This window comes from Pleurodeles waltl, chromosome 3_1 (assembly GCF_031143425.1).
Source record: "Pleurodeles waltl isolate 20211129_DDA chromosome 3_1, aPleWal1.hap1.20221129, whole genome shotgun sequence".
NCBI lineage: Eukaryota > Metazoa > Chordata > Amphibia > Caudata > Salamandridae > Pleurodeles > Pleurodeles waltl.
The window spans coordinates 576,426,593-576,450,286 of record NC_090440.1 but is presented as its reverse complement, the minus strand read 5'-3'; the positions used below and the strand labels follow the sequence as shown (position 1 = coordinate 576,450,286).

The 23,694-nt window shown below is 46.0% G+C and overlaps 1 protein-coding gene across 2 annotated transcripts in view; it reads left to right on the top strand.

Annotated features, from left to right (window-relative positions):
* SLC22A18 (solute carrier family 22 member 18) overlaps window positions 1–23,694 on the top strand; it is a 757,096-nt gene that overhangs the window by 728,562 nt on the left and 4,840 nt on the right. The window contains exons 10-11 of one of the 2 annotated variants that reach the window (XM_069223019.1): window positions 8,869–8,959; window positions 11,136–11,257. In XM_069223019.1, coding sequence (XP_069079120.1) covers window positions 8,869–8,925 — 57 coding nt within the window. In that variant the 3' untranslated portion in view covers window positions 8,926–8,959; window positions 11,136–11,257. Of the gene's footprint in view, window positions 1–8,868; window positions 8,960–11,135; window positions 11,258–23,694 lie in introns of those variants that run through there. The other variant, XM_069223018.1, reaches the window with a different exon arrangement.

Genomic DNA, 23,694 nt, shown 5'->3' with positions numbered 1-23,694 from the left:
TTGGACGGGAACGCCTACCTTGCATTTCATTAACGCAAGGCGGTTTCCTGCATCCAGAAAATGACGCACACAGCGGAATTTTGGCGTTCGCGGGCTCGGGCGTCAAAGTTTAAATATGATGCACGGTTTGCGCTGATTGTTGGTCAAATTTTTTGACGCACATTCGGCGCAAACAGAGTATAAATATGCCCCACAGGTTCTGCAATGGCAGGCCGGAGACATGCTTAAAGGGCTAGTTATGTGAGTGGCACATCAGTGCTGCAGGCCCACTAGTAGCATTTAATTTGCAGGCCCCGGGCACAGGTAGTGCACTTTACTCAGAGTGTATAAGTAAATTAATTATGCCAATTGGGTATATGCCAAAGCTACCGTGTTGTAGGGAAAGAACACAAGCACTTTAGCACTGGTTAGCAGTGGTAAAATGTGCAAAACCCTAAGGCCAGTAAAAAGAAGTCAGCAAGAACAGGAGGTCTGAAGGCAAAACGTTAGGAGGAAACAACACCAAGGATTCCAGGTCTAACAAGTAGGAGTCCCTTTTAATGATGGCTCACAAAATTTTGATTTTTCTGCCTCTCTCTCTCCTCCTTATTGCTCACTCACACCTCAGTGGGGGGGGAACGAGATAGTAAAACTTTATGTCATAGGGAGGGAAGAAGATATCACGCACTCACACTCCAAGATCTCCTTAAGTTCGATATCAACACCCGGAGGGGCTCATGAAGGGGTCAGCACAAGTAGAGCAGAAAGCCTCTTTCTCACAAATATTTGCTTCAGGGCCTGGCACTGCTGCAAATCATATCTGCCTGATTACCATATTTTCACTGTTGTTTCTTCCCCCAAGGACAATTGTGTGCTATCTTTTTTCACAACATATTTGAGGCCATGCCAAGCAAGCAAACAAATAAACTCTAACTTTACCTACATTTTGCTTCAATTGCACTTACGCTTTTAGACTGTTCTTCAGGCCTGGTGCTGGGCCATGATCTACCTTTAGGAGAAACTTCTCCCTTCCCTGAGGTACCTGTGGTGGTTGTGTGGAGTCGAGTCCTGCACTTTCCTGTCTACTGCTTGCAGAGTTGACTGTCTGCCACCAACAAAAACATCTGTTAAAATAAAACACAACACTTTGGAAAGCCAAAAGGTCTAACATGTTTATTGCAAAAATAATGTGCAACACAGTAAATAATCAAGTGACAGGTGTCATTTAAATTGATGAGAGCTGTTGTGCAAAGCAACCATCTCCTCCCAAGAGAATTTGATGTTCCTCCACACTGTAAAAGAGCTAGACTAGGTGGTCCCTTTTTTTAGATCTAGCCTAGGCAGCGCGCATGCGCTGTCTTGGAGACATGCTGTATTCAGACTGTGGTCTACACCTTTAAGAGGAGGCCCTGTAACCCCACTGTATCTGGGCCAAATCTCAACACACCATCATAAATATACAGAGGGGATGAATATGTATGTGTAAATATATATCCCACATGAAAACATCAATTAATCATTGAGGACAATTATTTTTTAATGTCTTTGTGTCTCCTTGTTTGACTCTTATCCAAGGGTGGAAATTCAGAGTGAACACCACTATACACGTGACTACATAACTACATTTCTGAACTATACAAATGGACAAATAACCGATAACTAACAACGTCCTAAAACAACACAGTTAAAAGTAAAAATAAAACTCAAAATAATTTTTATAATTTTTAGCACTGAAGTCTTTCTTTAGATAAGTTGCTAAACCTTCTTCTGGCAAACAGTCTTATAACATGAGGTAATGGTATTTCGTATTGTTTTCTTTAAGGGTGTTTTCTCCCAATGTTTATACACAATACCATCTCATTTCCATTGTTCCATAATTTCAAGAACATTCCTCCAAAAAATGGTTGACGCGTTTCGGCCTTTCAACTTCTGGCCTCTTCAGAACATCAAACACAGTGCCTATATACAAATTTACAATAAATTACTACCAATCAACACCATATAAACACCACCAGTGCTACAAACAGCACTGTTCACCCTTATCTACACCATATATGTGACATCTTAACCAAGCAGTGTCAATGTGTGTTATTTACTGCCTTACTGACCAACACAAGCAAGCAGTGTCATCCCATCCAGTGTGACATGCCCATTGTGCTCTTAATAGATGTCCAATTAAAAAAAAAAAAAAAAACCTGCATATCAAGGCATGACAAGCCTTTCCTATTATTCTTTTTCACTCCCTTATGGTAATGTTGTAATTTTAGCCATTGAAGGCATGATAAACATTGGCTGACCTTGTTTTTGTATATGAAATTGCCTTTCATGGAGCTATTTTTCAGAGAGAAGACTGCCGTTCGTTTGATATCATCCTTCCGTTATGCTGAAAACATTATTACAGTGTTCTTAATTATCATCAACTGTATTCACACTACATTTACTACAATCATTTTTGCAGCTTGTTAATCTAATTACAAGTGATCCTCGGTCTTCTTTCAGAAGCAGACATTGGACGTGTGAGAAACGCTTCCCATCTACCGGTATTCTCTGGGCATTAAAGTATTTTTGTCTTCTGAGACGCGTATTCAGACTGTGGGCTTTGAAGACAACCAGCGCTTTTCATTGGTTGTTTCATCTGCCTTTCTAAATTCCTTTGGTTTTGTTGGTGAAAAGTTAACATTTGTTCCTTTTTTTGGCTGTTTGATTCCCGCCCTGGAGACTGCGATCCTTTCACTATCAGACATACGTTTATTTTCAGTGCACTACTTTTTTATTAGGGTCGAGCTTGCGTCACATGCGATTGCGCATGCGTTTCGCTTGCAAGACGCTTTAGGAGTCAGAAAAGGACTTGGAACCCCGTTCACATCACATCAGCTGTCTTTCATTGGTTCATGGACTTGCCTGTTAAAATCTGCTTTCTTTCATTAGTGGAAGGCACGCATACGTCATGCCTTTTCCGGTGGTTAGCCCTCCTCGAGTGCAGCGACCAAGTACTGAAAATATGTGTTTCCATCCGGTTTGTGGACTACTTTTTATCTTTTGTTCGCAGTGCGATCTCGCTTGGCAGAAGTCGAGCGGTTTGCATAACATCGACGATGTTACATAGTTAATTGCACTTTTGCCGGTTACGTAGATAATTGCACTTTTGCCTATAGGTTTCAATACGAGTGAACTGTAGCAGCGCGATCGCACTGTTTTTTTCTTTCAATGTGGAAAGAAAAATCCAGTTGGGAGTTTACAACTGTTAATAGCTGTAATTTGGAGAAATGCTAGACCCTAGTGCATTGCAAATGCTTGTTTATTTAGCTTTTGCTGCAACTCTCATTCCTGTCCCCCCACCCACTCAGCTTGCTATGAGCCTCCGGTCGCCTAGTCAGTTGTGTGAAGTGAATTGCTCCTGCGCTGTTTATTGCTTGTATCTTCCTGTTAACATTCTGTACTCTATTGTTTATCTGCTCTGAGAGCACGAGGCTTATATTTTTATCTTCTGACTCCCTTCTCAGTGGAGGGGTTGCAGCTCACTGGGACCAGCAATGCCTTCGTTTTGAAGCGCTTCTGCATTTTTGCTTCTTTCCATGAGTTACTGCGTTAGGTTCATAGGCCCATCAAAAACGTCTCCCCTTGGACTTGCATTTCGCTATGCAACCCTGGGAGATTATTGATTTGCGAGCAAGGGGAGCTGATTTGCATTGCAGTGAAACCAGCAGACTGGTCATTGTAAGCCCCTACTGTCTCAGTGCAGGGAGACCATCTGTCTGACGTCACAGCTTCATTAGCAGGAAGTGAAGGCGAGCACTGCAACACAAACAACTTTGGTTCAGGTGAGCAACCTGGCAACTACCTTCAATTATAGCATCATATTATAATTCAGTTGGCCATAGGGTGACCACCCGTCCGTAAATTTCACGGACTGTCCGTAATTTCGACCTGCTGTCCGTTGTCCTTGATGAAAGCTTTAACGGACAGCATTTGTCCGTAATTTTAGCCTTTCACCCAAAGGGCAACGGAGGCAGGGCGAAATTACGGGCAGAGGAGTTTCCCCAGCTAGGCTGGAAGGCAGGGGGTCTCCTGTGCTCTGAAGGAGGGAGGGACAGACAGATAAGAAAAGGCCTTCTTGCCAGGGGGTCTCCTTCCCTAAAGACATGCAAATGTGGGCAACTGGTAAATCTGCAAATACAAAGGGGCTTGAAAACCTGCATTGACTTTACTAAAAGGAGTCACTTGAAGTTTTCTGGTGGCAAAGATATTTTTTTCAGAGAGGTATTGTAATGGTGTTCCAAGGTGAGCTGTGGAGTGTACGGTTTTAATGGAGTGTTATACATTTTTTTATCACTAGGTATAAACTGTATATTATTCAAATCTGTATTTGAAAACACTTTTTTTTATTTAACCAAAATGTATTTGCACATTTTGTGGCAGCCTTTATTATGATGTAATTGTATTTTTCACAGTTCTTTCAGGAACCTCGGTACCTGTTAGTACTAACAAACATTGGCAAAGCCAATAGGTTTCATCTACGAAAGAGTTATTGGCTTTGCTAATGTGTTTTAGCCATTAGCCATGTTATACACCAGAGTAGCTGCTGTTCAGCATGGCTTAAAGCTAGTGGCATAGGGGTGTGGAGTGGAGTAGAGTAGCATAGGAGCAGTGGCGTAGAGCCCAGTGGTGCAAAGTACAGTGCTGTGGGGTACAGTGTAGTTGTTTAGAGTGCGTTAGCATAGAGTGCAGTGGTTTAGAGTGTAGTGGCATGGAGTGGCATGGGACAGAGTAGAGTGGTATAGAGTGCAGTGGAGTAGAGTGGCATACAATAGAGTAGCAGAGAGAGCAGTAGTGTAGAGTGGTGCAGTGGCATAGATTGCAGAGTAGACTCACATTGCAGGGAGTGCAGTGGTATAGTGTAGAGTGGTGCAGAGTAGGGCAAAGTGCTGTAGAGTGGAGTGATGTAGAGTGGCATAGAGTGCAGTGGCATAGAATGCAGTAGTACATAGTACATTGGTGTATAGTACGGTGGTGGAGAGTACAACACTGCAGAGTAGAGTGTCAGTGCAGTGATGTAGAGTGGAGTAGAGTGGCACAGAGCAGTGGTGTAGAGTACAGTGGTACAGAGTAGAGGGCAGTGGCGTACAGTGCAGTTTAGAGTGCATTGGCGCAGAGTGCAGTGGCATAGAGTGGCATGGGGTAGAGTTACATAGAGTGCAGTGGAGTAGAGTGGCATACAATAGAGTAGCAGAGAGTGCAGTAATGCAGAGTGGCGCAGTGTCATAGAGTGCAGAGTAGACTCATGTGGCATAGAGTGTAGTGGTGTAGAGTGGTGCAGAGTGGAGTATTGTAGAGTGGTGTAGAGTATAGTGCCTAGAGTGCAGTGGCATAGAGTAGAGTGGTGTAGAATGCAGAGTTGCAGAGTAGAGTGTCAGTGCAGTGGTGTAGAGTGGTACAGAGAACAGTGGCATAGAGTACAGTGGTGCAGAGTAAAGGGCAGTGCAGTTGTTTAGAGTGCACTGGTGTAGAGTGTAGTTGCATAGAGTGGCATTGGGCAGAGTAGAGTGGCATAGAATGCAGTGGAATAGAGTATATTGGTGTAAAATGCAGTAGTACAGGGCAGAGTGGTGTAGAGTATAGTGGCGGCCAGAGCAGTGTTGCAGAGTGTCAGCTTGCAGTGGTGTAGAGTGCATTGAACTAGAGTGCAGTGGTCAGAGTGGTATAGAGTACAGTGGCGTAGAATAGATTTTTCAGAGTATAGTGCACTTGCATAGAGTGGAGAGGTGCAGGGTAGAGTGCAGTGGCATAGAATGCAGTGGCACAGAGTGCAGTGGCATAAAGTAGATTATTTCACAGTAGAGTGAGGTGGCTTAGAGTGGAGAAGTGCAGGTTAGAGTGGAGTTGCATAAAGTGGCAAAGAGTGTGATGGCATAGAGTAAAGTAGTGTAGGGTGCCGTGGCATAGAGTGCAGAGGCGCAGAGTAGATTAGAATGATGTACAGTGTATTGATGTAGAGTGCAGGGGCATAGAGTTGAGTGTTACAGAGTAAAGTGCATTAGCATAGAGTGTATTAGCTTAGAGTGCAGTGGCGTACAGTGCAGCGTTGCAGAGTGGCAGAGTGGAGTTGTACGGATTAGATTGGTGTTGCCTAGACTGGAGTGTTATGGCGTGCAAACGAGCAGAGCGCACTGGTGTACAGAGGCGCAAAGGGCGCTGGCTTAGAGTAGAGTAGGACAGAGTAGAGTAGAGAGGCATAGTGTGAAGTAGCATAGAGAGCAGTGGCATGGAGTGGCGTAAAGTGGAGTGATACAGAGTAGGGTGCAATTCTGATATATTTTGAAGTCTACTTAAATGTTGTCATGTGATAGAAAAAACTCTTTCCTAACCCCAGTATCCAGCAAGATTGTTGCATAAATCCTCTCACTTTGAAGTCAGAGAAAGGAAAGTAAACACAAAGTTCCCACCGAATACAGAGCCTGACATTTGACTTTGTTCTTTGAATGCACAGCAAATATGATAAGATAAGAACAAGATTTACAGGCCTGTTTACAGAAAGGGAGCACTCGGCAGGATACTGTAAATAAGGTTTTGGCAAGGGAAGGGACGAATTCAAGCTGCATAGCCTAAAACAAATAAAGCCAGCAAATTGAAAGCAACAAATTGTGAGTTACAAACCACAAGACCAATGGCAAGCAACGGGCAGAATGCATTCACAAGGAAGCACTATGAATTTTCTTAAAGTGACAGCTGTGGGATACTTTGTGGGGAAAGTCCAGTATTTTAGTCCATATCTTGCAGAGGTTTGGCTACATCAATCACCCAGGTAGTATGACAAGAAGACCTGGAGTGGTTTCCATGTTGCAGGATAGGTCTGTACACCCATTCTATCAGTTTGCCACCATTTACTACAGTACAGAGCTTCTGGCACACCTCTTGTAGGGTTAGTGCTAGGTAGCAGACATGAAATAGGGCATTTAATTATTATTTAAGGTGGTTGTAAGTAAGGAGTTGACCGAGGTGGAGATGGTAGTCTGCCACAAGGGTTTGGAAATTTAGTAGCTCACTGTTCAGAAACAAAGTCCCCAATTTTAAGACACCTGCAACATGCCACTGATGGAGTTGCTCTGAGCAAAGCCATCCTGTGCGAGTGGGAAGGCTTAGCAAAGGTAGTGCAGGAGCATAGGGTTTCTTCGTGTCAGTGAGTTTACAGGTTCTGGCAAGGCAAGAGAAAGCCATGCATGATAACCCCGGATGGTGATCCATAGAATGGTCAGTAGGAAACAATGGGCAGTGCATTAAGCCTTCCTTAAAAGTCTTTACTGGTAAACCCCATCTCATGCAGGGAGGTGGGCAGAAAGCCAGTGAGCCACCCATTGGACATCTCTAGCTGAATAAAAGCATTCTAAGTCCAGAAGATCTAATCCACCCGCAGTCACAGTTAGCTTTAGAGTGGAAAGAGCTCCTGATGGCGCTGCAGCGACCAAATCAGATGTGTGGCCTGTCTGAAGAAGGAATGAAGGACGAGCAGGGGAAGGTTTGCAAAATAATACTATCATTGGGGTAGCACACCATCTTCGCTAGTGCCACATGGCCTGTACAGAAAGCAGAAGAGAAGACCAAAAAGCAAACTGGGCTTGGAGGGACCATTCGCTCTGCCGAGATTTTCATCCTGGAAATGAGTGTAAGAATGGTAGATATTAATCACTAGGTATCAAAAGGTAACTGGTTTCCAGTTCAATCTGAGATCTAATTGTGTATGAAGGCGAAAACAGTGCCATATGTTAAAGAAACACTAATTAAATTTTAAAATTTTAAATTTTGTTTGTGCAATTTACATCCCAAATATTTTGAAGATTCTATGTGTACTTGACACTTAGGGATAACCCAGATCTCTAGTTTGGCTTTTGCTCAATTTCAAAACCATATAAAGACATGGACTAAGCGGGCAAGTGCCTTGCACAACCTTGCAGGGGGTCTGGCCCCTGCTCACCCTTCACAAGCACTAACAGCGGACCATTGCACCAGAAGAGTTTGCCAAGGTGGATGGGTGTTGATTGTTCAACCACTTGACAGTGCCCCTTCTGTTTCGCTCCTGTGTGCAGACAACTCCCCAGGTACCCAATACCTTCAAATAGTCTTGGTGGACCCCTTTTGTCTGATTTCAGGAATTGTCCCACCTGGTTCTTCTCTTCTTTATTTATCCAGTTGTTAGCAACAACCCTTTGAATTACTTTCTGTGGATCTCCCATTTGATCGCGATTTCATCCTACTCTTTTATTATCTTTGATTGGTAGTCCGGGCTCCCATTTCTGAGATAAATGTAGAGTTCAAACATACACTCTAGTGCAGTGAGACTACAGACAAGTTATGGGTACATCACATCCTGTCATTAGGTGTGAGACTGTCACCCACACCATCTGCCCTGCCTCTTTAAAAAAAAATTAGGTTGAAAGTCCATGGGCGGTGAGGTAAGCCAGATGTTTTTGTTCAATTTGTTTAAACTAGCATAAGGTTAATTACCTTAATGTTTCCCAAACTGTTTGCCAGGGGTTTTAAAATGTTCAGAAACATAATCAAAATTTTGCTGTTACTTTCTCTTCAGGAAAGACCGGGTAGATTTGGGTAGGGGTGATGGCCTTGCCGTGACGGGCATTAATTTACTACTGAACAAGGACGTAATGTGACACCTGAATGTGCCATACCAGGAGGCAATCACAAAAGGTCCACAGTGAATAAATAGTGCTATGTTAAAAAAGAGTAAATAAATGCACTGACTACATAGTGAGGCATGGCCTCTCTTGCGTGTGTCTGTAAAACTGACGTTTGTTCTTGAATTTTTGTCCTGAATTTTGACCCTTTGTCCTGAATTTTTGTCCTGAATTTTGACCCTTTGTCCTGAATTTTTTACAGTCCTGTCCAGAATTTGCCTCAATGCCAGGTGGTCACCCTAGTTGGCCATTCATGTAATCCCACCTCAGAGTTGCGGGCCAGAATGTCCTTGGTGAGTGTCCCGACAGACAGCGTACCCCGCAAAAAATGGTCTCTTCCTGCTCTTCCCTAATAGCGGCATGTTTTTATACCATTCTTTCCAAAGTATTTATCTACAGTCGGGGCTGCATTCTCACTCGAAACCACGTGTTTGAAACAACAAACTAAAATAATCCTTCCATCTGAAACATATGGATGTTTTCGAAAATATTAGCTGCTGGTAATTGTTTAACTCTGTTAGCAAGCAGTGCACAACTCCCCTCCTACTGGAGCAATGCAAAACAGACAAAATGATTGTTTTTTTACACACAGAACTATCTTAATATCTTTCACAGAATAAAGCAAGAAAGCTTAGTGTTATTTTGACACCTGTTTATGCCGAGTCCACTTAAACAACGTGAGCACCATTGATACGCCACTCACTGCACATGTTTAGGGTGACCAGATCTTGAGAATAAAAAACCGGGACATTTCGCAGAAATAGAAAAGGGACTACAATTTTACGTCAACGAGCATCCCTGAATGACAGCTCTCATCAACTTAAGAACACAGAAGAGGCACTAGGAAAATAAAAAATAAGTAATTTTGAAAAACAGCATCATGCCTGTTAATTACATTGCTTACTTATACCATCTGCTAACTACCACATCTTTAGAACATCAAAAAAGTGCCTTTCACTGTTTTCAGTCGCTCCCCTCTAAAAACCGGGACATAAGCCAAATTTGCCAAAATCTGCCAGGACAGCAAATGAAAAACCGGGACTGTCTCGGCAAATCCGGGACGCATGGTCACATGTTTATGTGCATTAAGACCAACAGTGCATGCTACCAATATCAAACAAATATGAAAGAGTGCTGCACCTGAAAACCTGTAGATTACTGAACAATAATACTTTGAGCCCTCAATTTGTAAGTCTGTCCGCACGATAATTGTGCTATGTTTGTCTTTCACTGACTGAATGCATTCTATTCAATATTCAGAAGTATTTACAGTGGCATTTACTTTAGTTTTAAACGGACCTCAAATTATTTCATTTTCATGAAAATGAGTTCTGATCAACCAAGGTGAGATCCCTTGTGAAAAGTTGCAGCTTCAGGTGCGCAACACCTCCATCCCAACCATACCCAGTGCAAGAGTCTGGTTGTCAATTCTAGAAATGAGTCCTTCAACCAATATAATGATGAAAAATGCCCTGGGTGTGATATGACTCTTTGTTCCACACGCAACTGGGTGGAAAAAAATGCTGCACCTCATTTTTTAGGCCTCCTCTAGACAATGGCTTATTGGCTATATACAAGGTAACAACACTGCTTATAACACTTTCTTATTATAACTTTTCAACATGCTGCACAGCACCCACGCTGCTCTACAACATAGCTTAAAGACATTGGCAAAGCCAATAGCTCTGGCTAAACGCTTATAAGGTCCTAAAAGTGAGACCTATTGGCTGCGCCAATACTTGTTTCATGTTGCCAGTCAAACAGTTGAATCTTTTATCATTATCCTTGAGAACTCAGCATAATTATTTCACATCTCGGAAAGCTTTAAAGTCCTAGCCTTTTCAGTAACTAATCAGTAACTAATCACAGCTTTCCTTAAACTCAGCCAGTCTAGACCCACCACCAGTACACCCTTTCTTTAATCGTCACACTCTATAAATTCATTAAAACTAACAAACCCGACAGACGTTTAATGTATGTTTGAAAGGTAATTAAGGAATGGAATAACCCCGCCACGTCAAGAAAATCGGACAATATTACCACCAAAAACAGCCCATACAGGTATTTAGGACCAGACCTTCTGGCACTGCACATATGTTTGCATATCTGGAGTTCACACAGTCCCACGTCTTCGATAACTTGCTTTATGTTGTTAGATAATATAATGGGATTGTCTTGTCTCGGTCACAAAGAGCCACCTAAACTGGAGACCATTATTTTAGCTAAGCACACATTTTGCTCCCTGGGACCTCATTTATTAACCCACATAAGGGCTGTATGGTTCCTTGTTGTTCAGGGGGGAATATTAGCACTAGGGCATCTTGCTAGAATCTCAGGAGTCCTAAACCCATTTACAGGGAGCCTGACTTTCCATATTTTTGAAACCAATGGAATATAAATTGTATAGTGCAATCGTAATGGAAGAAGCTTAAACTGACAATTGTTTTTTTTCTTTATTTAATTTTGCAGGCGCTGATGGGCAATGTGTTTCATTTCTGTGTTATTGCCATTCCACTGGTATTTGCACTTGCCATTCTAGCAGTGATTACCGACAGCATTTTGACAAAATCAGTCCCTTCATCAGATACTGGTGAGTTCTAAAAGAAACCTTTTGTCTGCCATCATGGGCTGTCATGCAAACGTTGCAATTTTAAACAAATATGTTTCTTGTTATACATCTTTTATCATCCTTTTTACTATGCAACAAAGAACTATTTATTTATTTGTAAGTCTAACAGGTTTATACAGCCTCTATTTTTTAGGCTTGCAGATAATATATAAATTCCTATAGTAAACTAATAACGTTGCTACATTTCCCATGTGCAGGCTTTCTGGTTTTCACTCATAGATGATTTTAACTGATAGAACACCACCGAAGGGAAACTGGAAAACAATGGATTTTGCTGCACCTTGTCTGCTTTGCTGCCCTATGGCATGAAAGCAGTAGCAGAGCAGGCTGTCTGTAAGCACGTTTCTATGATGAATGCCTCTGCTACGCATTGTGAGCCATAATAAGCCACTTATATGCCCTTCTGACCGTCCTCTCGATCCCTGGACTTCCTGATCCTACTTGTACTCCCACTTTGGAAGCATGGCTCATCTTCTATGGATTTGATTCACTGTTTGCTGTGTAGTGGCTAGCAGGTTCACAACTCTGACAGTGGGCACCATCATGATGCTATCCTTTTTCATTGAGAGTGGATCTGAGCTTTGCTTTCTAAAAACTCAAATTTTAAGATTGTGGCAGCAAAGATCACTGTGCATGCGGGTACCTTCCGGAATCAATGTCTTCTCATAAAGTGCTGCACCTACCACTCTTTGTCTTAGATATACATGGCAATTAACATCTTCAGCAACCCAGAAAATGCCCAGAAAAGATACATGTACTGGATTTGCTGAAACAGAGCTTCTTACACTGCATGCATTTACTCGGAAAACCTACAAGTTAGTGTGTACGTTGCAGACAATACTTCTTAGAAACATGAAAAAACAGCCACTGCTCTGTTTCCAAGTATGTGCTACAGATAGCTCAGTCTGAGCAAAAATAGGAGCCTGGAAACTGAGTTAGAACCTATTCTTCATTCCGCTCCAGCACCACCAACTTCAATTTTCATTCCTGCTGTTGAAGCTCTGAACCAATAGAACTGAAAATAAACCTAACACTTGAGTAAATCACCTGTACCAACTAGAGTGATTTATTTAATTAAATCATATTATGCTGTGCTTTTTGTCCCCAAGATGGAAAGTGCATGCGGGCAGTGGATGCTGCATGGACCACAAAGATAAAGTGGACAAAGTACCTTGGTCAGCTCTCACACATGCCTAAAAGGAACACAGTCACCACACTGCTTTCTTTCAAATAAGCAAAGGCCGATATGGTTGGTAGAAACAATTTTAGCAGTACTTGGGCTGGCTTTCAAGTAAACACAACATAAGCATAAAATCCTATAGACAGGGAAAGAAGGGGGGCAGCTATAACGGAGGCTGCCTCTCTCACCCGACAAACTACCCCAACACCTGAAGGCAGGAAGCCGCTCGGTGAAAAGGCGGCAAAAGATGACCTCCGTTTACTCCAAGCCCCTTTACTGCTACTAGGGAAAAAAAGGGGAAAAAGGAGACATGGAAATCTTACCAGGACGATGATGCCAAATAACCCACACAATTTTCTACAAAGGATAATACTCAATTAAACGGGGTACACTCAGTAGGTTCCACACCTCTATTCAATCCAGACTCAGCAGCTCAGGGTGAGCTGGCAGGAAGCAAGCATCCATCTGAAACAACCTTTTCAGTAAGGCTACCAGTAAATTTGAAAACTGACAAGTAGGCCACAACAAGGACCTTCCACTCCAAAGTGGAGGACTGCTGGGGACCACAGATGTATGCTGGCCTTTCTCCTTTCGCCAGCGCTCAGCAACCCTACAAAAGCATAACACACGAGACTGCAGAATCAGAAGAATATAGCTGAGCTCCGTTCCTCCCATTATTCAGCTCACTAGGGAACAAGGACATTCTTAACTGGGGCACATAATAACTCTGCTAAAGGCAGACAGAGAAAGTGTTACATGTATAACCACACCAGGTGGATCAGGAGGAGAAATTACAAAAGTCACCTCAGATCATACTCTTCAGCCCCAAACTTTAAGGCCCTGCTTGTGGAATATTCATGGTTTAGCAAATAAATTTGAAGATCCAGACATAGGCCCTCATTCTGACCTTGGCGGGCGGCGGAGGCCGCCCGCCAAAGTCCCGCCGGCAGAATACCGCTGCGCGGTCAAAAGACCGCCGCGGTTATTCTGAGTTTCCCGCTGGGCTGGCGGGCGACTGCCAGAAGGCCGCCCGCCAGCCCAGCGGGAAACACCCTTCCATGAGGATGCCGGCTCTGAATGGAGCCGGCGGAGTGGAAGGGGTGCGACGGGTGCAGTTGCACCCGTCGCGATTTTCAGTGTCTGCATGGCCCTGTTACGGGGGCCCCTGCAGTGCCCATGCCGTTGGCATGGGCACTGCAGGGGCCCCCAGGGGCCCCACGACACCCCATACCGCCATCCTCTTCCTGGCGGCCAAAACCGCCAGGAACAGGATGGCGGTATGGGGCTCGGAATCCCCATGGCGGCGCAGCGGGAAACCGGCGGTGCACCGCTGGTTTTCCGTTTCTGACCGCGGCTGTACCGCCGCGGTCAGAATGCCCATGGGAGCACCGCCAGCCTGTTGGCGGTGCTCCTGCGGTCATTGGCCCTGGCGGTTTTTACACCCAGGGTCAGAATGACCCCCATAGTCTAATACCTCCAAACTTTTTCTGTGGTCACCCTACAGGAGACCTGGGCCCAAGAACCGGTTTCCATCCCATGTTTTTTGCACCACATGATCTTGGGGGCCAAAGTGTCAATATTTGAGCACAGCAACGGGATCTTTCGATCTACCTTTCCACATCTTGCAATATCAGTGTGAAGGAGCAACAAGCAGACTTTTCTAACATAAAAATCTTGCATCTTGAGCTGTGGACAGGGCAAACAGCATCCACAGGCTTTTCAATAAAATTAGTATAGAATAGTAATTAGCAGCAGCCTCAGACCAAAGTAACTGGTGACTTCAATACTCACCTGCTCGGATCTACACCACTGAATGAGATCATTGAGGTACAAGAGAGCCAAATGGGTATTCCATCCCAGGCAGATGCAGAGTCAGGAAGAAGGGGTCAAAGGGGCTGCATCTTGTTAGGCCAATTGGAACACCTGGGTCTATAGGCCCTAAATGTTCGCTTCCCAAGAGAAATTCCATCAGCTAAGTATATTCACTCGTCTGGCTGCAACTCTCTGATTGACTATACTTTTGCATCCCTCCCCCTTTGACAGTATGTGTGAACCTTTAAACTGGGGGAAAGAGTGGAGAGCGACCATCTGCAACAGGAAGTGGACTTCGCTCTTTTAATTGCCACAAACTCGCCATTCATGGAACATCAGGGAACAATGTATCAGTCAGGTTTAAGAAGGGTAAAATGGTCAGCCAGCAATATAGAATATCTGGAAAAGGAAGCAGAACACCCCAAGCATGCCCAAAGGGAAGGGAACCACCCAAATCGAAATTGGGAAAGGTTTATAACATCTTTCACACTTCAACATGCTAGAAAAGTCAAGAAACAGACAGCCCAAATGACAGCCGGTGGTCTGGCACAAAATTGGAACAAGAGCACACAAAGAGAAATAAAGGCCCTCATTACAACCCTGGTGGTTGGTGTTAAAGCAGCGGTAATATCGCCAACAGGCCAGCGGAAATAAAAATGGAATCACGACCATGGCAGAAACCGCCAACATAGACAGCCACTTTAACACTCCGACCGCCACAACAGTAGAAACAAACATCACAGCGGTCACCGCCACCAGACAAGCGGAACACAAGGTTCCGCCCACTGTATTACAACACGCCTATCTGCCACCTTTTCCAGGGCGGTATCAACAACATCAAAAGCACGGCGGAAACAGGACTTGGAATGGAAACCACTCACCTTTCAACACTTTATAAACAACCAGGACGCAATGGAGCCCGAACTACAGCTGCTGTCCATGCTGGTCTACCTCCTCTTGTATCAGGAGCAGCAAAGACGCCGGCGATGACCACGGTGAGTACTGCACCTAGCACACATGGGAGGGGGGGAGGGGAAAGAGAGTGACACACACACGCAACACGCAACCCCCACCCTCACCCCTAACACCATACACACAAACACACAAATACATGCTAAAACATTACATATACACCCCGTTGCCCCCTGGAAGAACGCAAGGACAAAAGGAAATGATTGTAACGAGTGTAATCAGTTAAATATCAGATAGGCCAAACTTAAAAATCAGTATATACAAATATGTACACCAACTACACATGTCCGGATATTAATGAAATCATTGTCCGTGGATCAGTGTCCCAAAATGCATGGGCAAAGCCCACACAAGATACCTGACTCGAAACGGAGAGAACACTGCAGGGGCATCAGATGGAAAATAAACAGGCACCTCAGGGGGAGGGGGAGGGCGGGCACCTCAGCCGGAGGAACGGACGACGACGCTGCTCCCAGAGGGGGCTCCATGCCCACTGATTGGTCCTGGGGAGTGCAAAGCCACAGTCTCTCAAGTCTCTCAAGTGGGTGGTTTGCCCACTGCTTTATCCTGGGGAGTGCAAAGCCACAGTCTCTCAAGTCTCTCAAGTGGGTGGTTTGCTCACTGCTTTATCCTGGGGGAGTGCAAAGCCACAGTCTCTCAAGTCTCTCAAGTGGGTGGTTTGCCCACTGCTTTATCCTGGGGAGTGCAAAGCCACAGTCTCTCACGTGGATGCCTTTCTCCACTGGTTCTGGAGGGGGCTTTGTGCCCAGAGTGCTTCATCCTGCCAAGGGCTGAGGTAGTGGATGTGAATCTCCTCTTGTTCTGGAGGGGGCTTGGTGCCCAGAGTGCTTCATCCTGCCAAGGACTGAGGTAGTGGATGTGGATCTCCACTGGTTCTGGAGTGGGCTTTGTGCCCAGAGTGCTTCATCCTGCCAAGGACTGAGGTAGTGGATGCCTTTCTCCACTGGTTCTGGAGGGGGCTTGGTGCCCAGAGTGCTTCATCCTGCCAAGGACTGAGGTAGTGGATGTGAATCTCCACTGGTTCTGGAGGGGGCTTTGTGCCCAGAGTGCTTCATCCTGCCAGGGACTGAGGTAGTGGATGCCTTTCTCCATTGGTTCTGGAGGGGGCTTGGTGCCCAGAGTGCTTCATCCTGCCAAGGACTGAGGTAGTGCATGTGAATCTCCACTGGTTCTGGAGGGGGATTGGTGCCCAGAGTGCTTCATCCTGCCACGAACTGGGGTATTGGATGTCTTTCTCCACTGGTTCTGGAGGGGGCTTTGTGCCCAGGGTGCTTCATCCTACGAAGGACTGAGGTAGTGGATGTGAATCTCCACTGGTTCTGGAGGGGGCTTTGTGCCCAGAGTGCTTCATCCTGCCAAGGACTGAGGTAGTGGATGCAAATCTCCACTGGTTCTGGAGGGGGCTTGGTGCCCAGAGTGCTTCACTTGCAGTGTGGCAGGTCCCATTACCTCACCTGGATGTATGTGCCACGAGATTGCCTGGGAACAGGTGGCATGATAGTCCATGGAGGCAGAAACACACTCCACCCTGCTGCGACTTCGCCTGCCACCTGCTGGTACAAACAGTGCTGGGAGTCATGCCTCATGTACACTGGGCAGGGTCCAGGTCATCTCCTGCAGCCTCGGACGGCTGCCCACTGGGGATGATTGCCATGTCAGATGTGGTGGCACTTTCTGAGCACGTTGTGGGGCTGGTGGCGGTGGTTGCAGCAGTGTCTGTGGCGGAGGTGCTGGCGGTGGTGCATGTGTCTGCACCTGTTGAGGGACACAGCAGGACCTCTCCTGCTGCCTCGGATGGCTGCCCACTGGGGATGATGCTGCGGACTGTTGGTGAGGCAGCAGACATGCAGGTGGCGGTGCTGGTGGTGGTGCGGGTGGCGGTGTCCACCGCTGTACAGGTTGGTGTTGTGGTTGACAGAAGGGGTGACTCTGTTCCCTCAGCCGGAGCCTCCGTGGCCTGTCCTGACCTCCTCTTCGGCTTGTGTCCCTTCCCCACCTTTGAAGTCGCTGCTGGTGCCTTGCCACTGTCCCCTTTTGGCTTGGAGGAGCCCTTGCTTGCTGGTAGGTGCGGCTTCTCCCTCCGGCATGTGGGCACCTTCTTCACCTTGGCAGGTGGCAGAATGGCCTGTTCCTTGGCCTCACTAGGTGCCACACTGTCAGCCCTGATGTGTGGCGCCCGCGATGTGACCAGACTTGCTGAGACCACTGTGCTGGAAGATTCGGTGGCTGAGGTGCTGAGCTGGGACCTGGACAGCCTGGCCCTAGGGGAAGGACGGGGCACAGGTGTAGGGAAGAGGTCAATGTTAGCCAGGAAAAGTTTCTTAGACACTCTGGGACGGGAAGATGGAGAGGGTTTGGGAGTGGAGGAAGAGGTGAAGGTGCATGGGTCGGAGGCTGTTGTGAGGTGGATGGCTGTTGGGTGGGTGTGTACCGGTGTTTCTGTAGTTTGGGAGGAGGGCTCACAGACACACTGGGAGAGGACACAGGGGATGTGTGAATGGTAGTGGGGGTGGTGAGTGCACATGAGCGGTGTCTGGTGATGGACGTGCTAGTGATGGAGGTAATGGATGAGGATGTAGTGCATGCAGGTGTGAGTGGAGACGAGACAGGGAGGGAGGAGGAGGACATGGAGGAGTGGGACACAGTGGAGGCAGTGGATGTTGGTGTGTCTGCATGGGGATGGTGCTTGTGTGAGTGCCTGTGGGATGTGTGGTGCTTATGTTTGCCATGTCCACTCTTGTGTGTTGATGAGTGTGCATGCTGGTCAGATGGTGTGCTTGGGATAGGCTGAGGTACAGGGAATTGGGTCTGGGTGGAGGAAATTGGAGGGGGGGCTGGACACTGGGACAATGGCTGCCATCAGTGCTGAGGCTAGAGCCTGAAATGCTCTCTGTTGGGCCGCCTGGCCAGAATGAATGCCCTCCAGGTATGCATTTGTTTGCTGTAAATGCCTCTCAATACCCTGGATGGCATTCAAAATGGAAGATTGCCCAACAGTGAGGGATCTCAAGAGGTCAATAGCCTCCTCACTGAGGGCAGCAGGGCTAACTGGGGCAGGAGCTGAGGTGGCTGGGGCGAAGGAGATGCCCACCCTCCTGGGTGAACGGGCACGGGAAACTTGATGAGGGGCTGCTGGGAGGGCGGTGCTGGTAGGGGGGGGTGGCGGCTGTACCTGCTGATGCGGTGGGCACAGAGGTGCCCGCCACCGCAAGGGAGCTCCCATCAGAGGAGGAGTTGCTGTCACTGGTGTGTGCTCCCGTCCCCGTCGTGGATCTCCCCTCGCCCTCCGTCCCACTGGTGCCTTCTGACTCCGTTACTGCCCCCTCCAGGGCCATGTGGGATGCAGCTCCCTCCTGCTCCGGTGCCACTGCTCCTCCGCCAGATGATGCTAATGCACGCAAGGACAGGGTGACAAAACAAAAGGTGCGGAGAAGACAGAGGAGACACATGGTCAATGCCTGCAACACCACTACCGTTGGCGGACACAACACACAGGGAGCAGCCCTATGCACTAAACCATGCACTGACAGGGCAGGGGAAAAGCACATGCACATGGGGGAATCTGCCTAGACCCATTTGATGTACAGCTGGAAGCCATAGGAGCCTGACTAGGTGTAGAGGGCAAATACCACCTTTGGGGTTGGACAGGAAATGAGGCTGCAAATCAATGGATCTACCTTGGCGCGTCTGCCCTGGCCTAGGGGAACCCACAGCCCACCTCACCCACCACAGACACCTCATAATGCACGCAGAGTCAGCTGAATGAGAGTGTACTCACCCCCTTGTGGCTGCTGTGATGCCCTCAAGCACCCATTCAACTCCGAATATGCCGCCACCAGGATCCGGTACATGAGGGGCGTAATGGTGCGATGGGCACCCCTTAAGCGTTGGGAGGCCATCCCCAGCTGGGCCTCCTCCGTCTTCTTGGTCCAGCGGCGCAGGTCCTCCCATCTTTTCCGGCAGTGGGTGCCCCATCTATGGTAGACCCCCAGGGTCTGCACTTCCTTGGAGATGGCACGCCAAATCCCCTTTTTCTGGTGGGCGCTGACCTAGAGGAAAACTGAAGTTATAATGGATGTTACTCTCCCGTACAGTTCTTCTCACACATTGCCCACTAACCTCCCACCCTGGCCCAGACATACATATACACACCATCCTCACATGCTGGCCTGTCCTCCCCGTCTCCTTCATCCACGACACTCCAAACAATCATGTGCCATCCACCACACACACAGTTTACTCACCTGTTTGTCTGGAGGACCGTACAGTTGCGTGTACTGGGGGAGGACCCCAAGCACCAGTTTCTCCAACTCCTCCACAGTGAAGGCAGGGGCCCTTTCCCCAGACACTGTAGCCATTGTTGCTTCCAGACACAGGTCACAGCAGCACTTGCAGTGTAGGTCCTCTCCTGTTGAAGGTCAGGTATCAAGTGAGTGAAGAGATAGAAAATGGCAGTCACGTCAGCGGCGGTGCGTACCGTCACAGCCGGCGTACATTGTCATTGGCTCCTGGAACCCATAGGGCCTAATGATAACCAATGCTGGATTGCGCCGCGTTCTTCGACTGCCTACGGCGATGGTGTACAACGCCAGCGCAGTTACATCATTTCCCCTTGTCCCACCTTACAGGTCAGGCAGCCGCCATTTCAGAGGGCCACTTGGCAGGCCAAAAAACTGCGTCACACCTATTTAGGCCAGGAATACAGACAGACAAAGGCACATAGAGACATTTTAACGTTAGTGCTAAACAGTCTTGTGAAACCTATGTGTTGTATGACCCTCTGCTCATCGTTCTCCTCCATAGGGCACGTCCGCTGGGGCAGGAGATGAGATGGCGGCATCCTCCGGTGTACAGACCACTGGTGGACCTGTCGACAATGGAAGACAGCAAAAGACTACAGTGCCCAATCGGGGAACACATAACTTATTATAAATATGCAGCATAATGAAACCAAATTAGAAAACACATAATTTATTACTATAATACAAAAGATTAAATCACATGCGAAACTACAAACCCCCTATCAAAAACCTTACAATACAGAGGACAGAAGAAAAGTGCTCAGAAGTAAAGTGCACGTGATTTTGAAAGAACAGGACAGAGAAATCCATCCAATAAACACATAGATTCACAAGAAAGAGGAGCCTGATGTTTCAACTTGTTACTCATTGAATCATTCAGATAAAATCAGAGGTGATAAATCCTCATTGAAGTCCTCCCTTCATAACAAAAGAGAAACTACATCCAGGCTCAAAAACACTATCATCGACGTATCGACCCATCCAGTTCTCGGGCTACATCCGGGCTCACATAAGGGTCTTCATCAGGACTAAAACGATAGGGGTACTTATTGTAATTCCATTATCACAATCTTCTTCCAGAGGAACACCTCACGTCTTCAATTCCCACAGCAATGTAGCAGATACATCGGACAACCAAAGGGTGGCCCGATTGAAGGGGAACCCCACCTAAGCCCTATCACCTCAGTGGAGTGAGGAATCTTTGAAGAGGTCTCAATAACTAGGTAGATTAATAAAGGTAGATCTACAGGTGCCCCCGGACCAAATTGTATACCCCAGGCCATCTTTAAGCAGAACCAGTCAAATAGGCCAGGCGTGTTACCCCATTTTTTACCCACGCCTTGGTGGTGGCCACAATTCCTGCCTCTTGGAAAGGGTCAATCATCGCTCCAATTTTCAAGGTAGGTGAAAAGTCAAAAGGTGAAAACTATAGACTGATATCCCTCATAGACAACAAAGCAAAGTATTATGTGGGTGTCCTTTTGGAGCAGCTCACAGTTTTGGCAGAAGCCTTCTCCATAATCCTGATTAACCAGGCGGGGTTCACAAAACAATCAGGGACCTCGACAAACATCTTGTACAGCTATGGTCCATATCCCACACATTAGAGTCACTCAAAAAGACAACTGGCTATCGATAGAGGACAAAACTACCCTCATGAATCACATTAATTCATGGATGGTATTAAACAGCTACACGCAGCTACAACCACAAGCATACCTGACCGAGGCCTTTAGTAGCAGAATTAAGGGACTATTCCTAAAATACTACTTAGGTATTCTTCCAAATAATGAGCACGCAGCTCCTTGGCAAAGGGTAGCAGGTGAGGCTCCCTGCAGGTTATGTGGCCAATCGAAAGAAGATGTCATCTATACCTTTTGCCTCCGCAGTGCAACATTAAATCTGCGGCGGCGTTGGCTTCGGGCCTTCTGGAACCAGGAGGGCTTTCGCTCCTGCAGACAAGTAGCCAGTCTAAACACAAAGGATCCACCCATAGTTGCCCAAACAGTAAAATACCTAAAGGGAGTAGATCAGGCTTTAAAGAAAACAGCTAGCTAGCATACACTCAAATAACTGTTATTTCTTAGCTGCTTAAATATACTCCGTTATCTGGGTCCTGACAGAAATTGGCAATAAATTCCAAAGCAGGCCTGAGAGCTAGCGGGAGGGCCTTTTTTGTGTTTGTAATTGACGCATGTGCCTTCTGTGCTTTTCAGTATTTTAATGATGTTATTAAGTTATATTTTTTAATTTATAATTAATTTAATTAATCAAACAATAAAGTATGTTCTACTGGCAGGGACCATCAATGTAAAATAAACTTTATTGATGGTATAATTTGCACAGGCAAACAACCCAAGGCACCGTGCAGGTCATGTAATGTCTACTACCTCAGCTACATTGAGCAGAGTTTGCTGCCACAGTCTGAATGTAATTTCTCAGCAGAGGTCTTCCCTCTCACCATGTTGAGCAGGAAGATGATTGGACCAGACAACACTATAGTACTTATTAGCCCAATCCTTTTTTGGTACCCCCCAAAAAAGAAAAGGAGATTGTGACATTGGTTAGCAATAACAGGACCACAAAGCACTCCTCAATATATTTCATGTCCCAAGTAGAAGATCTTCATTTAGTCGATTGAAGGATAGAGCAGGAAGGAGGTGCATTAAGTACTCATCATTACCATTTTATCTGCTGCAATCAAATGTTACTGGGGTGCAAACATATTGCCATCAATGTGCATGACTATAGGAATCTGACTGGGCTGCTGGAGGCGTTTGAGTGCTGAAAAATGCGACAGGCAGGGAAGTGAGAAACATAATAAAAGTTACTTGGAAGAGTAATTCAAGGAAAAGGTACAGAGAAGCTCATTAGGAACAGGGGAAAGGGAAGGAAGAATTAAACATTGGGATGAATGAAGGAAAGACAGAAATAAAAGCAAAATTCTTTATAAGCTATAGAAAAATACCATCCCCACTACTTTTCACAGAGGAAAAAAAGAGCAAACACTGATATCCACTGATTTTTAAAACGTTTGAAAAAAATTGAAAAACACTGATAATACCCCACCAGAATCCACAACAAATAAAAACTGGAAACAGGAAAGCTTACTCAGATGTAAGGAAACATTGGTTGCTACATGAACACTTTATGTTAACTTTATGATTTTGTAAATTTTGTAAATGTTTTCAGTGTGGCATTGTTAAAACACTTGAAACTGGAATACTGTCATTGGAGAAACTGCAGGAACCAATGCTGGCTTTGGTGTAAAAGGTTTTCTTGTAGTATTATATGTTTAAATTGGTCACAAGGCCATGAGATATAGTTTACCATAAGTAAACGCATTACAAAAGTGTCAACCTCCAAAGACAGAGCAGACTGAACACTGCTCAGCCTTTGGTCACTCTGTTTTCCTCGTATGATTTATATAAAACAACTGGCATCAACGCAATCTATTTGCTCCAATAACAACCTCCTGTTAATGGAATCAAAGTCCCCAGTCCAGATAACTGATCCATTGTCTTTCCCACAGTTTCAGAAAACATCATCATGGCCAATATCTAGGTTTCTAGCCTTGGAAACAGTTTCAGTGAAAACTTTCCCTTCATAAAGTAATTTACAAAATGTAATTAAAGTCACAAAAATACTTTCCATTCAACAGACGACGACAGTAAGTTAGCAGCCATAATCCTCACTATTATGGGTTTGGGTTGATGTCATACAAGTTCACCGTAACCAGAAGATCCTTCGTAAAGTCTTCTGGTTACACATATGTGCCCATAAGTGGGTCCCGTCCTCACTGTGCCATAAGAATCAAGCTATACCTGGCCTATGAGCCCCTAAAAAGGGCAAAACCGGTTCTGGGTTTCTTGTGGTCCGGTTCAGGGTGGGCCTGGTCTGGCAGTTTGGGCTGGACTATTCCTATTGGAGCAAAGTTAAGGCTGAATTGCATATAACTTGGTCCAGTCGAAGGTGGTATGGTGGGTGAAACATGATAGATTGGGATGTGTCCCAGATCGATCACCAGTGGCTGAGATTAATTAAAGCATTCCATCCTTCACTTTGTTTTTTGATGACCTAAGTGTGATGAGTATCCCAGGTGTGGGTCCTATG